General features: G+C 45.3%; 1 protein-coding gene across 1 annotated transcript; it reads left to right on the top strand.

Annotated features, from left to right (window-relative positions):
• Positions 1-2,758: 2,758 nt before the first annotated feature.
• Positions 2,759-14,122, top strand: LOC117051391 (kelch-like protein 31). Its single transcript, XM_033157739.1, has 3 exons — positions 2,759-2,900; positions 9,777-10,983; positions 12,764-14,122. Exons 2-3 carry the CDS (start codon positions 9,794-9,796, stop codon positions 13,494-13,496), a joined length of 1,923 nt encoding a protein of 640 aa, XP_033013630.1. The 5' UTR covers positions 2,759-2,900; positions 9,777-9,793; the 3' UTR covers positions 13,497-14,122.
• The last annotated feature ends 2,932 nt before the right edge of the window (positions 14,123-17,054 follow it).

The following is a 17,054-nucleotide window of genomic DNA, read 5'->3' as shown; positions in this document are numbered from 1 at the left end:
GCAAACACAAAGTCCAACATATTGGGGGAGGGGGTGAGTGTCAAATTTCAGTTCCTGTCTCTATATTCCTCCCTTTGTTTCAATTGTTTCCCACGTCAGTCCAAATTTTCCATCGCCATTTTTCTGAAGCCAGAGCGTAAAGACCAAAACTTTAAACGGAGATATTTTCTGCAAACTTAATCCCCAAAGGGAAATCTCAACAGTCTCACTTTTAAAAATTCAAACACTTTGTATCCAGTACTGTAGCAGCAGTCACTTAAACTGGTTATTTTCTTTCCCACCGAAGGGAGGGAGGCAGGCTTCCTTTCCTCTTCCCCCCGGATCGTTCAAAACATATAAGAGTCAATCCATTTCAAATACTCACGACCACCGGGTTCTTTAGCTCCATTAAAGACAGGTAGAACTTAGACGCTCGTCGCGGGGGCGACCGCCGCATTTACATCCCGGTTGGGGCATGTCCCCTATAGCCCGGCTCCGTCGTCCCTTCACCCCCACTCCCCCTTTACAGGGGGAGCGAGGGAAGGGTTCGGAGCACTAATGGGCACAGCCGGGGAGCCCAGGGTGCGGGACGCTCTTCCCGCACCCCACCGGAGCCCCGCTTTGCGGTAGCGGGGCTCCAACCCCCGGGATGGACTGGGTAGCCTCGCAGCCGAGGCAACCCACGACCTCCCGCAATGGCGTCGCCGCCGGAAGTCGTCCCGGTTTCTAATTTGATCCCGGAATGTCCTGATTTTTCTTAGGATGTCCCAATTTTCATTGGAGAAATGTTGGAGGGTATGGAGTTATCCAACCCCCCCCCCCCGAGCTGTCTGAAGGCAATCCTGTATAGGGAAGTTGTTTAATGTTGTTGTTGTTGTTGTTAGCTGGAAGCTGTCCAGAGTGCTGGGGCAACCCAATAAGATATGTGGGGTACAAATACTACAATTATCATTATGGAATGGGATGTCCCTATTTTCATTGGAGAAATGTTGGAGGGTATGCTATGGCTGATGATGGGGGAGTCCAACAATGGAGAGCCACAGGTTCCTCATTCTTGATTTGCCTCTTATTTAAGCTTTCTCCAACTTAATACCCTCCAGATGCTTTGGGCTAACAGTTCCATCAGCCCCAACCAGCATGGCCAAAGGTCAGGGATCCGGGTGGTGCTGTGGTCTAAACCACTGAGCCTCTTCGGCTTGCCAATCTCTCCCATTGCTCTGTCCCAGCTCCTGCCAACCTAGCAGTTCGAAAGCATGCCAGTGCAAGTAGATACAGTGGTGCCCCACTAGACGAATGCCTCGCTAGACGAAAAACTCGCTAGACAAAAGGCATTCGCTAGCGGAAGGCTGCCCCGCAAGACGAAAATGTCAATGGGGCTGCCTCGCAAGACAATTTATTTTTTGGCACAAAAACCTCCGCGCTGCATTGCCACTTCGCTAGACGAAAAATTCGCTCTACGAAGACACTCGTAGAATGAATTATTTTCGTCTAGCGGGGCACCACTGTAAATAGGTACCACTGCGTCGGGGTGATAATGGCGTTTTCATGCACTCTGGTTTCCATCATTGTGTTCCGTTGCACCAGAAGTGGTTTAGTCATGCTGGCCACATGACCCGGAAAGCTGTCTGTGGTCCAACGCCGGCTCCCTCAGCCTGAAAGCGAAATGAGCACTGCAGCCCCATAGTCACCTTTGACGGGACTTAACTGTCCAGGGGTCCTTTATCTTTTTACCTTATAGGACAGACAAATCTAAAACATATGGAGGACTATTGGTAGGTTCCTTGTCCCTGATTTTGCCTCTTACTTCTTCATATGATGCAAAATTAATTTACAGAACTCACCATCACAAGATGTGGTGATGAATCTGTGGTCTGATCCAGTGGGACACTTCTTATGAACTGAGCTTTGTTCATGATAAAATTATGAGAAGCAGGGCCCTCTATTCCCCCCCCCCCAGGATGAGCCTCTTGCTTTTTAAAGAGATGATGATGTGCGGTGCCACTGCTGCCTAAGAACATAAGATGAACCTGTAGGATCAGGCCAAAGGCTCAACTCGTCCAGCATCTTGTTTTCACAATGGCTGACCCACTGTCTGTGGAAAGCCTGTAAGCTGGACATGAGTGCAACAGCACTCGGCCCACCTGCCCAAGGCATGTAGCCGTTCTTCCCTGCTAAGTGGATGTGTGTACTCGAGGGCATCAGCAGCACAGTGCCAAGGGCCCCCCAAAGTCTGGTGCCAGAATTCTTCCCACCATGTCATTTTGCTGAATATGTAGTTCAAGCATGCATTATCAATCCTTCCAACAGACCAAGGCTATGTACACACCCCACATGACTTTCTCCAAAGAATCATGGAAAGTGTAGTTTGTTAAGGGGTGCTGGGAATTGTAGCTCTGTGAGAGGTAAACTGCAGTTCCTAGTATTTTTGGGGGGAAGCTATGTGCTTTAAGGGGTCCTTTACCTTACCTTTACCTTTAGTGTGTGCACAGCCAAAGGCGATAGGTCAGTTGTTATTGGTTGGCATCTGTTTTATTATTTATTATTTTAATTTTAATAATCATCACCCCGCATAACAAATAGCAGCTGAGACAGAGAATGGTGGCTTGCCTAAGACCACTAAATGCAGTAGTCTTCAACCTCAGACCCACTTGGAGCACAAACATTCATTTGGAGTCCCATGTCTTTTTTTTTTTTAACCACATACTTGTACGGCAGTAGTGCGTCACTCCCATCAAGCTGGATGCAACTGGCGAGTTGATAAGGGTCGTCAGCTGGCCAGGCTGAATTGGGAAAGGAGGAGGAGGGACAGGGTAGCTGCTACATTTTGGACGTCTGCCTGGGCTCCTGAGTGCCTCTTAGTTTGTGCAGCATACAGGCATTGGTTGCTATACCCTCCACTGGATCAGCCTCCTGACGCCAAGGTAGGGAGCAAAGGCCCTTCTGTCTGTCTGTCTGTCTGTCTGTCCTGAACCAACCTGCTTGCCCTTTTCTACTTTAATATTTGCAGAGTGGTTTACAGGTCACTTGAGCTCTTAAAAAGTTGGGTGCAGATGGAACAAAGTGAGTCCTTCTTAAGAGAAAGAAACACAGGCTGTGCGAGTGACTGGAATGTGGGGGGAAAAAAACAGGAGAAGGCTTAGATTTCCGTTGCCTAAAACCTACAATTTTTCATGATTTCAGGGTGGGGGAACAAAATACAAACTCAAGCTATTTACCGACACAAAGTCATCACTCCAAAAAGTAAATATGATCCAGAATTGCCATAGCAGTATTTTAGCTAAGCTAGTGGGGGGCAGAAAAAAATAAATTGGAGGGGAAGATCTCGTAATGGGAAATTTCTGGTTCTTAGGATTCTTGCAAAGAATGCTGGACTCAGTGGTCTTTGGCCTGATCTAGCAAGACACTTCTTTTATGTTCTAAGAAAACGTATCATTTAGCATGCTCAGTATCACCTGACACTGATTACTTATGCCTTAACTGTTAAGAGATCCTGAGTGTGCACTCTCGCTTTATAAATTTAACACATGTTGGTGGCCATGAGCGAGGGATTCTAAGCAGCAGCAGAAGGAGGGAGGGAGGAATGCAACACATAAAACAGATTATTCTAACCCTGATCTAACCTGCCTGTGGGGCTTAAAAATGGTCAACAAAGGTAATGTCCGAAAAGGCAGCAGGTGGAGGGAGAAGGAATATAGATATAGAACAGTTGAGGATGTCCTGAGACGGGTACATACAGTGCTCTGAAAACTCAAAGCAGGAGATAAATGCTAATTATTATTTTATTAAAACACGAACAGAATAAAAATCCAGATTCCAAACATTGTGTGTATATGATATTTAGTCAACAAAGTAGTAACTTTGCACATAATTCTGCTATTGATAGGGATTTACACTGGCAAATTGAGTTGGATGTGCTAGATCCAGATTAATGGCATGTTCCTATACAGCGATACCTTGGGTTACATACGCTTCAGGTTACATACGCTTCAGGTTACATACTCCACTAACCCAGAAATAACGCTTCAGGTTAAGAACTTTGCTTCAGGGTAAGAACAGAAATCGTGCTCTGGCAGCACAGCAGCAGCGGGAGGTCCCATTAGCTAAAGTGGTGCTTCAGGTTAACAACAGTTTCAGGTTAAGAACGGATCTCCGGAACGAATTTAAGTACGTAACCAGAGGTACCACTGTACTCAGAAGTAAGTCTCATTGAGTTCAGCGGGTTTATTCTCCAGTTAAGGGGCACAGGATTGTAGTTTTAAGTCTGCAAGTCATTGAAGTCAATCACACTTAGGTCCCATTGACTTAAACTGTTCATATTGATTTAAGTGAGACCAAAGTGCCACTTGGTTAGTCTGGATCCAAGCCTATATTCTGCAGTGTAATTCAAGAGTGCATTTGCTTTCAGAAAGTGACATTTTCAATTCTGCTTTGCTGTTATTTTGGCTAGAAACTTCAATAGAGAGTTGGAAAAGAGAGGGGGAATCCCTGGGAAATGGGAATGATGGCTCATATAAGCATTTCCTCCAAGGCAGAAACAGCACTGACCAAATGCTGACAAGCAAAACATGGAAGCAAGAACCCTCACCTGTCATTTGCCCCCGCCCCGGCAGCTGTTATTCATTAATAGGTAGACTATATCTAGATGGGGAGGTTCTCTTCAGCTGCCGTAGCTAATACCTTAGGGCTCAATTGCACCATCTCCATGAATGTAATTAATGTTCTATGATATAAGCACATAAGAGCAGTCCTGCTGGATCAGATCAAGGAACCACCTGGTCCAGAATGTTTTATACATCACTGGCCAGATGTACACTTGTAATACAAGACAAAGATACTGGTTAAAAATATGGATAATGAAAGAATACAAAAAATGCAACAATCAATAGAAATTGAAGTAGCCAAAAAAGTCAAATATTTAGGAATTTGGATGACAAATAAGAATATTAATCTATTTCAAGATAATTATGAATTGGTTTGGAATAAAATAAAGAGGGATTTGGAAATATGGGACAGATTGAAACTATCATTACTAGGAAGAATAGCGGCAATCAAAATGAACGTGCTACCGAAAATGTTGTTTTTGTTCCAGACAATACCTATAATCAAGGGAACAGCAATATTCAAAGAATGGCAAAGGAAAATTTCAAGATTTGTCTGGCAGGGGAAAAAACCCAGAATACGATTCAAATTATTAACAGATAGTAAAGAAAGAGGGGGATTTGCACTGCCGGACCTGAAATTATATTATGAAGCAGCTTGCCTTTGCTGGATAAAGGAGTGGATGACATTGAAGAACCCAAATTTATTGGATTTAGAGGGACATGACAACAGATTTGGCTGGCACGCCTATTTATGGCAAGAAAAAATAAAAGTACATAAAGGATTTCGCAACCATATATTCAGAAAATCTCTATATGAAGTTTGGGAAAGATATAAGAATTTATTAGAAAGGAAAACCCCATGGTGGTTATCACCATTGGAGGTTTTGAGTTAAAAAAAAACAAATATGAGTGAGAATTGGCCAACGTATGAAATGTTACTTAAAAAGGATGGAACAAAATGGAAACTTAAGCCATATGAAGAAGTAAAAGAATATGTTAAGGATTGGCTACACTATTATCAAATAAATGAAATGTTTAAAAGTGATATGAAGAAGAATGGATTTAACGAGGTTAAATCTAGATTTGAAATTGAAATATTGAATAATAATTATAAAACATTATCCAAAATGTATAAAATATTGTTGGAATGGGAACTGAAAGATGAGGAGGTAAAGTCGGTAATGATACATTGGGCAAGAGATCTGGGCTATAATATTATGATGAAAGATTGGGAAAGAATGTGGAAAGAGGGGCTGAAATTCACGGCATGTAATGCACTAAAGGAAAATGCTTTAAAGATGATGTACAGGTGGTACATTACTCCAGTTAAATTGGCAAAAATGCATAAAGGTGACAATAAGTGTTGGAAGTGCAAGGAAAATGTTGGTTCTTTTTATCACATGTGGTGGGAGTGCAAAAAGGTGAAAAATTATTGGGATGAAATATATAATGAGTTGAAGAAAATATTAGGATATAATTTTGATAAAAAGCCAGAGGCTTTTTTATTAGGCATTATATGTACGGAAATTTAAAAAGATGATTTAAAGCTTTTCCAATATATAGTGACTGCAGCCAGAATTCTAATGGCACAAAAATGGAAACAAGACATACTGCCGATGAAAGAGGAGTGGATAATGAAGGTATTGGAATATGCGGAGTTAGACAAAATGACAGGAAGGGTTCGGGAACAGCGAGATCAGAAATTCATTGGAGACTGGAAAAAAATTGCAAATTATTTGAAGGAAAAAACACAATTGAATACGTTAATAGGACTGCAAGAGGCTTTGTAGTAAATAATAAATATTGTTGTAAGATGAAATAAGTAAGGATTATGTTAGATATGAATATTAAAGCAATGATATATGGAAGAAGTATAAAAACAAAAAGGGAATAATTCTGGAAACCACATGGAAGGATTGAGGGAAGTCATGATTAAAGGAAGCCAACATATTTAAAGATTAATATGTAATAAATTGTAACATATATTGTATGTTTGTAAAACTAATAAAAATGATTATGGAAAAAAAGATGTACACTTGTAATACAGGACCCCCTCAGGAAAAAGTGCATCCCTATTCCTCCCAATTGCTGCTCAATGGGCACAGAGTAGTGGAGGCATCCAATGTAATGGCTCAAGCTGGAATCCTTGGCACACTTACCTGGGAGTAAATACCACTGAAATCAGTTTACAGTACTTTTAAGTAGAAGGGGAAGGGATGTAGTTCAGCGGTAGAGCATCTGCTTTGCATGGAGAAGGTCCCAGGTTCAGTCCCTGGCATCTCCAGGTAAGGCTGAGAGTGTCCCTTGTCTGAAACTGTGGAGAGCCACTGCCAGTCAGTATAGATAATGCTGAGCTAGATGGACCAATGCTCTGATTCAGTATAAGGTAGCTTTCCTATGTACATATCAGATTGTACCATATCTTTTTCAAAACACACATTACATTACATTACATTACATTACATTACATTACATTACATTACATTACAGTATCTGAAGAAGTGTGCATGCACACGAAAGCTCATACCAAAAACAAACTTTTGTTGTTCAGTCGTTCAGTTGTGTCCGACTCTTCGTGACCCCATGGACCAGAGCACGCCAGGCACGCCTATCCTTCACTGCCTCTCACAGTTTGGCCAAACTCATGTTAGTAGCTTCGAGAACACTGTCCAACCATCTCATCCTCTGTCGTCCCCTTCTCCTTGTGCCCCCCATCTTTCCCAACATCAGGGTCTTTTCCAGGGAGTCTTCTCTTCTCATGAGGTGGCCAAAGTACTGGAGCCTCAACTTCAGGATCTGTCCTTCTAGCGAGCACTCAGGGCCGATTTCCTTGAGAATGGATAGGTTTGATCTTCTTGCAGTCCATGGGACTCTCAAGAGTCTCCTCCAGCACCATAATTCAAAAGCATCAATTCTTCGGCAATCAGCCTTCTTTATAGTCCAGCTCTCACTTCCGTACATTACTACTTGGAAAACCATAGCTTTAACTATAACAAACTTAGTTGGTCTCTAAGGTGCTACTGGAAGGAATTTTTTATTTTGTTTTGTTTTGACTATGGCAGACCAACATGGCTACCTACCTGTAACACATTACAGTGCAATTGTAGATGGGTCTACTTGGAAGTGTTTAAAAACAACAACAGCCTATTGAGTTCAATAGGGCTTACTCCCTGGAAAGTGCCTTAGCATTGCAGTCTCAGACCCTGTTTGTGACACACTAGCACATCCCAGTTTGGGACTTGCATTGCCTCTACAGATTTTGCACACAATTTTTGTCCCCAGACCGAAGTACAACCATCACAAAACGATAAAATCAATTTAGGAACAAGCAACCCCACTAGGAAAAGTGTGTTGGGAGGGGGGGAACCAGTAGCATCATAAATACAACTCTGGGAAACAGACAGCATGGAAAGCATGTCTAAATAAGTCCGCTTGGGACATTTCCCTAAAGACTGGGAGGGAAGAGGCAGGGAAGAATTTCCAGAGACTCGGCACACCTCTGGGAAGGTCCCGTTCTGTGTACTCTCCAATTGCACATCAGATGGTGGTAAGATGCAGAGGAAAGCCTCTTCAGAAAGTCTTCGTTGGTGAGCAGAGTCCTGTGGAGGGAGCAAGGTGAGGGGTCCTTCAGATATCACAGACGCAAACTGCATGCTTAGAACTGGGCTTCAAAAATACACGGAGGGCCACCTTTACCTTTACCAAATAGATATAGAGTCTGTGAATAAGGAGTCTGTGGCAGTAGCAGAGTATAGCTGCCCAACAGTCTTCAGAGTCAGCCCCATGCAGAGGATGTTGCAGTAGTCCAACCTACATGTAATCAAAGCATGTGTAATTGTGGCTCGATCCGCCTTCTCCAAGAAGGGTTGCAGCTAGCACCCTTGTCACAGATGCACAAAGCACACTCCGTGGCCACAGCAACAACCTGCCCTCCAGAGGCAGGGCTGGGTCCAGAAACACTGTCAGACTGAAAGCCTGATCTTTCAGAGGGCGTGCTACTCCGTCCAGATCCTTAACACCTACAAATGTCTGCAGATCAAGTTCCTATTAAAGGCACAGCTACAAAGGCTGGTAAAAAAAGTTGGCAACCCTAGCCTAGGACTTTGCTTCCTCCCCATCCTGTTCTAAGAATTGCCAATTGCTTAACCCTCCAGAAATTTGATCTTTATGTCCAGCTCTGAGAGATGCAAGACAGAGGCACTTTGGCTATTTCTGGCCTGTAACAAACAGGTTTGTCACCCAGGAGCTCAGATCTCCTTCTCTCCCCGCCCCCAGCGCAGGGAAGGGAAGGTGGACAGAAACAGCTGAGAAACATTAGCAATAAGCTGTCCTGCCTGTGGAGGATCAGAATCTGTATGCACGCTCAGTTCAGATATCAAATGCAGTTATGCAGCATGTCCCAAGTCATGAAGTCAACACGTGGCAGGCCTTGATGGAAGGAATTATTACAGAAGGGTACACCAACCTTTTCTCTGCGTTGTGGAAGATAAGGTGTCTGTCTTGGTCAGAAACACAGCCTGTGCTTTCAGTTACACGCAACAGCCTAAATCATATCCTCTATTCTCCCACTATGGGTTTCTGCAAAAAGAACTGTACAGAGCTGCAGTAGCTAAGTAGCTGAAAGTTTGAGCAGTGAGGGAGCAACGCCCTGGTTCAAATCACACCACAGCTATGAGCTCCCTTGGTTGACCTGGGCCAAGCTACTATTTTAAAGCCTCAGGCCCACCCTGGGAGCTTTGTGATAGGACAGTAATAATACTGGCCCACTTTACAGGAACACAGGAGGCTGCCTTGTCAAACCAATGGTCCAACCACCTCAGTATTGTCCGATCCAGGGATGGGCCTTTTCAGCCCAAAGGCCACGTTCCCTTCCTGGCAACTTTCCAGGAAGCCACAAATCAGTGAGAGCTAGTCTGGTGGGTCACTTGGTTAGAGTGTCAGACTACCAGGTTTTTATCTCATGCATCCTGGGGCTGATAGGAATTGTAGTTCAGCAACATCTGGAGGGCCACAGGTTCCCCACCCTTGTCTCTTTTAAATTCCTCCATCCATTTCGTGCAGGAGGCACATATATATATATATATATATATATATATATATATATATATATGTATATATATATATATATGGTGGGTGTGGGTGTGTCACCTATGATATTCCTTTACAAAGCAACGTTCTCCTTAATACACCTTACAGGCCACGCTTCCGCTCCAATGGCACCCAAGAAGAAAGCCCCAAAGAAGAGCAAGCCATCGAAGACGGAAACGTCTACGAATGTCACCATGGTAGAGGACTCTTCTCTTGACATTGACCACCATGAGCAACTGGACGGCTTGTTTGAAAATGGTTCAGGAGGCTTCCTCTGCACTGCCACAGAAGTCACAAACCCTAGCCACGGAACCAGTGTTCTGGAGGAGATGAGCCTCATGCACCAGGAGCGTTTCCTCTGTGACCTCACTATTGTCACAAAAACAAAATCCTTCAGCGTTCACAAGTTGGTCATGTCTTCCTGCAGTGAGTTTTTCAGAAGCCTGCTGAAAAAGGACCCAAACCTTCAACAAGTGGACCTCAAAGATGCCTCCTCCTTAGGCTTGGCTACTGCCATTGCCTACACCTACACCGGGAAGCTGAACCTTTCTCTGTACACCATTGGCAGCACCATTTCCGTAGCCAGCCGCTTGAGGATGTATGCTCTGCTCAACATGTGCACCGACTTCCTCATCCAAGAGATGAATGTGGAAAACTGGATGTACATCGCCAACCTGGCAGACACATACAATCTCAGCCAAGCAAAGGATGCTGCAAGGAAGTTCATCCGAGAATGCTTCCTGGAATTCTCCGACACTGAACAGTTCATGAAACTCACCTTCGATCAGCTCAACGAGCTGCTGATGGATGACAACCTTCAGTTTCCCAATGAGGTGGTAGTCTTTCAGATCGTCATGAAATGGATCGAGTTTGATCCCAAGCGGATCAAACATGCCGCCGACCTCCTGAACAATGTCCGCTTTGGCACGATCCCAGCTCATGACTTGATCAACTACATCCAGCCTGTGCCGTGCATGATGCAGAACCCAGAATGCCACAAGCTCCTGGTAGACGCTATGAATTACCACTTGTTACCTTATCAGCAAAATGACCTTCAGTCCAGAAGGACCAAGATTCGAGGAAGCCGTAAAGTGTTGCTCATGGTTGGGGGCCGCCCATGCTCAGCCGAGAAAGCTCTTAGCAAAGATGTAAGCTACAGAGATCAAGAAGGAAACTGGAATAAGCTAACAGAGATGCCCACCAAATGTTTTAACCAGTGTGTTGTGGTGATGGATGGATTCCTCTACGTGGCTGGTGGAGAGGATCAAACTGATGCCCGGAACCAGGCAAAGCATGCAGTTAACAACCTGTGCAGGTAATGGGGAGGTTGCACTTTGATTGACACTGTCTAAATAGGATGCCCAAGCAGGGGTGTTCTTCATGCCTGAAATCTTTTAAATCCACGTTGGGGTATCCATGGCCCAACTCCAATTCCTATTAGTCATACCTCTAGATACAAACACTGCGTGTTGTGTTCGTCACGGGTTACGAACGCGCCAAACCCGGAAGTACCGGAATGGGTTACCTCTGGGTTTGGTGGTTCACGCATGCACAGAAGCGTCAAATTGTGCTTTGCGCATGCGCAGAAGCGCTGAATCGTGGCGCACACATGCGCAGACACGGCACTTCAGGTTGCGCGCTGCTCATGTTGCGAATGGGGATCCGGAACGGATCCTGTTCACAACCAGAGGTATGACTGTATCCCCAGCCATCATGGACAATGGTTTGGGGAGCTGTAGTCCAGCAACATCTGAAGAGGCCAGCAGTTTCCCAGCCCTGGATATACTGGGGGTCACCTGCCAGAGGCACAAGTAGGCAGAGCAACAAATGTGAATTTTACCTTTGTACAGTAAACTAGTTTCTGTACACCCAGCCCTCTCTATCCTCTGTCTGACTCTAGGCAAACAAGAGGCATTGGCAAAGCTCAAAGACACATTCCAGCCAGAAAAATAATAATCAAAGGCAGTATGAAGTGGGGCAGGTAAGAGGTGTGGCCTGGGGAGAGTCCCACAGGCCAAGTAGAGAGACATAGTGGACTGTAATTGGCCCATGGGGCTGAGTTTCCCCACACCTGATGTATAAACTGCCTCACAGGGCAGAGAAAAAGAACCTCAATTTTAAAAATAGCATCGCAAAATAAAAATCACATGTACCGGTAGGTAGGTAGACAGATAGATCTGAATATCAGTATCAATCTCTAAATGCTTGTGTAAAAAGCCATATTTTAAGTTGGCTTCTTAATGACAGTCCTGTAGATGTCTTACATATTTTAAGAGGCAAGGCTTTCTAAAGGGGGGGGGGTCACCACTGAAAAGGTCCATTTCAGGGCAAACAGCTAGCAAGGCTTGAAGGGTTTTGGGGTGGTGAGATGGACTGGGGTGTATGGAGGAAAAGGCTATCCCTGGCTGCTAGGGCTGCATGCTGCCTCCAGTATTGGAGGGAAGATGCCTCTGAAGACCAATTTCTGGGAATCACAAGTAGGGAGAGTTGCTGGTGCACTCAGGTCCTGCTTACTTTCTCTGTAGGCATCTGGTTGGCCATTGGGAACAGGCTGCTGAACTAGATGGGCACAAGAAGCAGAGGAACTTTAGATGTGTTTTGAGGCAGTAGGTTTTTCCCCTCAGGGGCACCTAGAAAAAAGGAATAATGTTCTCCATGACTCTGGGCTTAGTGGTCTTATGGACCTGCTGCATTTATTTATTTAGAAAATGTATAACCTGCGACCCCTTAAGTAAACTGGCCTCAAGTTTGCTAGGGGCCCCATCTGAGGAGTGGGACCCCAAACTGCTACCCTGACAGCCTCACTAGGCAAACTCAGATCCCCTGCTTCAACCACACATAAGAAGCCAACACAGCAACACCTGTGGAGCCTTCTGGATCAGCCCAATGGTCCATTAAGTACAGCATCCTCTTCTCACATTGGCCAAGCAGATGCCTGTGGGAAACCCACAAGCAGGCCCCTAGCACAAGAGCACTCTCCCCTCCTGCAGTTTTCATCAGCTGGTACTCAGAGGCATTACTGCTTCCAACTATGGAGGCAGAACACAGCCATCACACTCAATGGCGACAATGACCAATTCTCTTCCCCTCTGCAGGTATGATCCCCGTTTTGGCACCTGGCTGCACTTGGCCAGCATGTCGCACAGAAGAACTCATTTCAGCCTCAGCGCATTCAATGGGAACCTCTATGCCATCGGGGGACGTAATGCCAAGGGGACCCTAGTCTCTCTTGAATGCTACATCCCTTCAGCCAACACCTGGCAAGCCAAAGCCAACATGGACTTGCCCCGCTGCTGCCATGCCAGCGTGGTCATCGATGGCAAGATCCTGGTGACGGGCGGCTACGTCAACAACGCCTACTCCCGTACCGTTTGCAGCTATGACCCCGCCACAGATTCATGGCGAGACGGTGCATGGCTGAGCAGCCCCCGAGGCTGGCACTGCGCTGCCACCTTAGCAGACCGTGCCTACGTCCTGGGCGGCAGCCAGTTGGGTCCCCGGGGGGAGAGGGTGGATGTCATCCCTGTTGAGTGCTACAACCCTTCCACAAACCAGTGGAGCTACATGGCCCCCCTGCCCACCGGCTTGAGCATGGCGGGGGTGGCCACCCTCGGTGGGCAAATCTTGGTTGTCGGTGGTTGGAATGAGAGTGGGAAAAAGTATCAGAAGAGCATCCACGCCTACAATCCGGACCTGAACGAATGGACAGAGGAAGGAGAACTTTCCGAAGGCACCGTGGGGGTCTCCTGCTGCACCATCGCCCTTCCGCACTCAAGCACCAGGGGCTCCAGAGCCAGCTCAGCTGCCTCAGCAACGGTCAGCATTTAAGGGTGAGAGGATGGTTGTGTGGAATGAAGGAAACAGTCAGAACTGGCCTCAGCTGGCATGATCAGGGGGTTCACAAGAACGTTGAAATACTTCTTTAAAATTCTCATTTACGCCTTGGTTTTGCCAGCTTCCAGGAGATAAATATTCTACCTGTAGAGCAGGTGTAAGCAGCTCTTGGTCCTCTGTATGTTGCAGAAATACAAACCTCATCATCCCGGGCCAGTGGCCATGCTTGCTGAGGCTGATGGGAATTGTATTTCAGCAACACTTCCAAGGCCAAAGATCCCCCAAAGTTGCTTTAGATAATTAGCACTGTCTTACTGCAACAGGGGAGGCTAACCTGCAGCCCTCCAGGTGTTATTGGACAACCCCCATCCTTGATTGTTGGGGCTAATGGGGTGCAAGAGCATCTGGAGGGCCACAAATTAGTTATCCATGTACTATAGCTTACCTCACAGAAAAATAAGCAACAGGGCTGAATACAGCACCTCCTTCCCATGGTTTTACTTTAATAACACTTAAAGCGCAATTTCTGGTCCCTCAAGTGAAACCTGAAGATGTCATTTGAGCTGAAATATAACTCCCCGTCCCTCAGCTTCTACCCCCAAATATCACCACCAGGTTTTTTTTAAAAAAGAAAGGTGTAACCCTTAAGGCCTACCTTGAATGAACTGCGTCACTGAGATATAGGATTCCCCAGGTCTAAATTAAAAATCTGAAGCACTCTTTACAAATTTGTCTTGTGTCGTCTATGTGGTGTGGAGGAACTTTGAAATGGCATCCAGTGTGTTCTGTCAACCAATGACTCTCTTGAAATGAAGTTTTCAAGGAAGGGATTTAGGCTGCACTCTCATACCTGGCTTCGACACTGCCCATTCAGGCCCTTAGTTTTACAGCCTCCCCATCCCCGGAGTACCACCCGTAAGAACAAAAGGGTTTCTCATCAAACTTTTTGCATTAATAATTTTTCTTTCACACCATGCCTCAAGGAAGTATGTTGCTAGGGGACAGAATAATTATGAGGCAAATAAAGCTGAGTTAATTGCAGGGTGGTTGACAGCACTTTCCTCCACCACCCTGGGCAAAGAGGACACGTGTGCTTGGAAGTGTTTGTACTGAGCTGAATCAAACACAAAGGATTGTACAATTGTGGTGACAGCCTTTTGTACAAGGCAATATAAGCCTCCCAAGAAAAAGTGCAACCATCACCAAGGAAGGCACAAGATTTCCCTGTTTTCACACAGGCCTGCCTCGTGCCAATTATGAGGCTGTATTATACCAGGTCCATCTAACCCAGGGGTCAGCAACCTATTTCAGCCGTGGGCCAGTCCACCATCCCTCAGACCATGTGGTGGGCCGGACTATATTTTTTTGCGGGGGGGGGAATGAACAAATTTCTATGCTCCACAAATAACCCAGAGATGAATTTTAAATAAAAGCACACATTCTACTCATGTAAAAACACCAGGCAGGCCCCACAAATAACCCAGAGATGCATTTTAAATAAAAGGAAACATTCTACTCATGTAAAAACACACTGATTCCCGGACCATCTGCGGGCCGGATTGAGAAGGCAATTGGGCTGCATCTGGCCCACGGGCCTTAGGTTGCCTACCCGATCTAACCCAATAGTATCTACTAAGTAAGGCTGCAACAACAGGAAATATGTGTATTTCTTTTTAAATTTTCTACAGGTAGCAATAGAAACGGGAACGAAAACATCCCACCCCTTGGCAGTCCTTATCTGGATCAGCTCCCATTGCTACTTGCTGTTTAAATAGGTGGAAATCCCTGCACAGTGTAATTTTGGTGCCAACATTTCTCCTGCAATATCTCCAATAGGTCTTTCCAGAGCTGTTTCCCTATGATGCATTTAGTTGGAGAGTTCCAACACTCAATTTGGGCCTTCTGTGTCCATAGTTAGGTACTCGGCCACTCAGCTACAGCCCCTTCAATTACCATAAAAAATTAAATCTGCCATGCCAGCTCACTTTTGCCTGTCCCCACCTTGACCAATAGAGGTGGTATATTCCGCTGTTATCACTGCACACAAACATCACTGCAGCAAACCTTCAGCTTTCCTCACTAAGTGCACACACAACATGCTAAAAGCCATCCTCCATGGGCTCTTCCTCTCATCTACCCATTTGGCTCCTAGGTCAGAGCAATTCTTTCTCATTAGACTGGCTTTGGGCTACCTCCATTTTGGGAGAAAGAAGCCACTCATTTTGTGTGTGTCTTTGGATGGCACATCTTGTGAGGACTCAGAATATATTTAATTCTCCTTCATGCTCTCACTTGTGCTATGTGCTTTTCAAAGAGCACTACTAATTTGATCTCAGGAAACTTTTGGCTGGCTGTCCCAGCCAAGAAAGTCCATGGGTTTTTTTACAACCCACCCAAAACTAAAAGAATCACCCACGGTACTCCAGCTATCAAATATGGATTAAAAGGCAGTCTGAGCAAAGACTCTGCTCCACTCCACACAGAGAATACGAATTGAAGTTTTTACAGAATTCCATTTGTTACTAATGTCAGACAGAGCACGATCTGAAGATATGTGATGCAGCAGCCGTGTTGAAGCTAACTAGACCTAGGTCTACTGTCAGTGCTTGGACGCAAGAGGATGGGAGCCCTCTATATGCCACTTTGGTTCCTTAGAAGAAAAATGTTAAGATAAAAGTGGTGGCCTGGATGTCAAAATAATATAGTACAAGAAAAGAATTATCACACATACTATTATCTAAGGAGGTACAAGATCTTCCAAAGCAGAGCAAGGAGATGTATTGTTAGCAATGAGGAGACAGCTACTGGGATCACCTGTGTCTTTTGTGGGGATAACCAACTTCTGGGATAACCAGTAATCCTGGAGTGCCTGCTCCCACTGGTTATGATGGGTCCGCTGGTTATGAGGTTATCCTGAAGGTCGTGAGAAGTTGTCTGGAATTCTGACGGTTGTTACGAAGGTTTCTCTGGAGTTCTGAAGGTTCCGAAGAGGAAAGGATAGGCAGCGAAAAGAATAGCAAAAGGTGCGGCCAAAAGTAAGAAAGCGGCCAAATAAGAAATAAGAAATAAGAGACTGCAGTTGAGGTGCGCTCTCCCAACTACTCTCTGTGCGTGTCCTTTGCTTAGTTTCTCTTTCGCTTTCTCTCTGTGCTTGTCTCGCATTACTTGCTCTCTCTTTGCTTGTCTCGCGCACTCTACACACCGCTACAGAGAGCAGGGGCCATTTATTGATAAACTGAACAGCATCATAACATTTGCATAAACCAATCATAACATTGGCTCTCCATGGTCAAGCCAACCACAGGCTACACCTCCAAGCTATTTTTGTAAGAGCGAAAGAGAAAGCAGAATCAGAAATATTGCCACTTTCACTCCACCCTCTGTACTTGTGGAGTGTCTCTGTCCTGTTTCCCATCTACCCCCACCCTGCCAAATGATAGGCTTCTGGAACCATTTGAAATCATGTTGTATGTCTACTGTTGCTTGGACACAGTCCTCCTCCTATAGCAGCTTTTGTCATGCCTCCAGATTAGGCAGACAATAGCTCCCGAG

This window comes from Lacerta agilis, chromosome 8 (genome assembly GCF_009819535.1).
Source record: "Lacerta agilis isolate rLacAgi1 chromosome 8, rLacAgi1.pri, whole genome shotgun sequence".
NCBI classification, from domain to species: Eukaryota; Metazoa; Chordata; class Lepidosauria; order Squamata; family Lacertidae; genus Lacerta; species Lacerta agilis.
The sequence above is the reverse complement of the archived record's forward strand: the minus strand, read 5'-3'. Positions and strand labels throughout refer to the sequence as shown.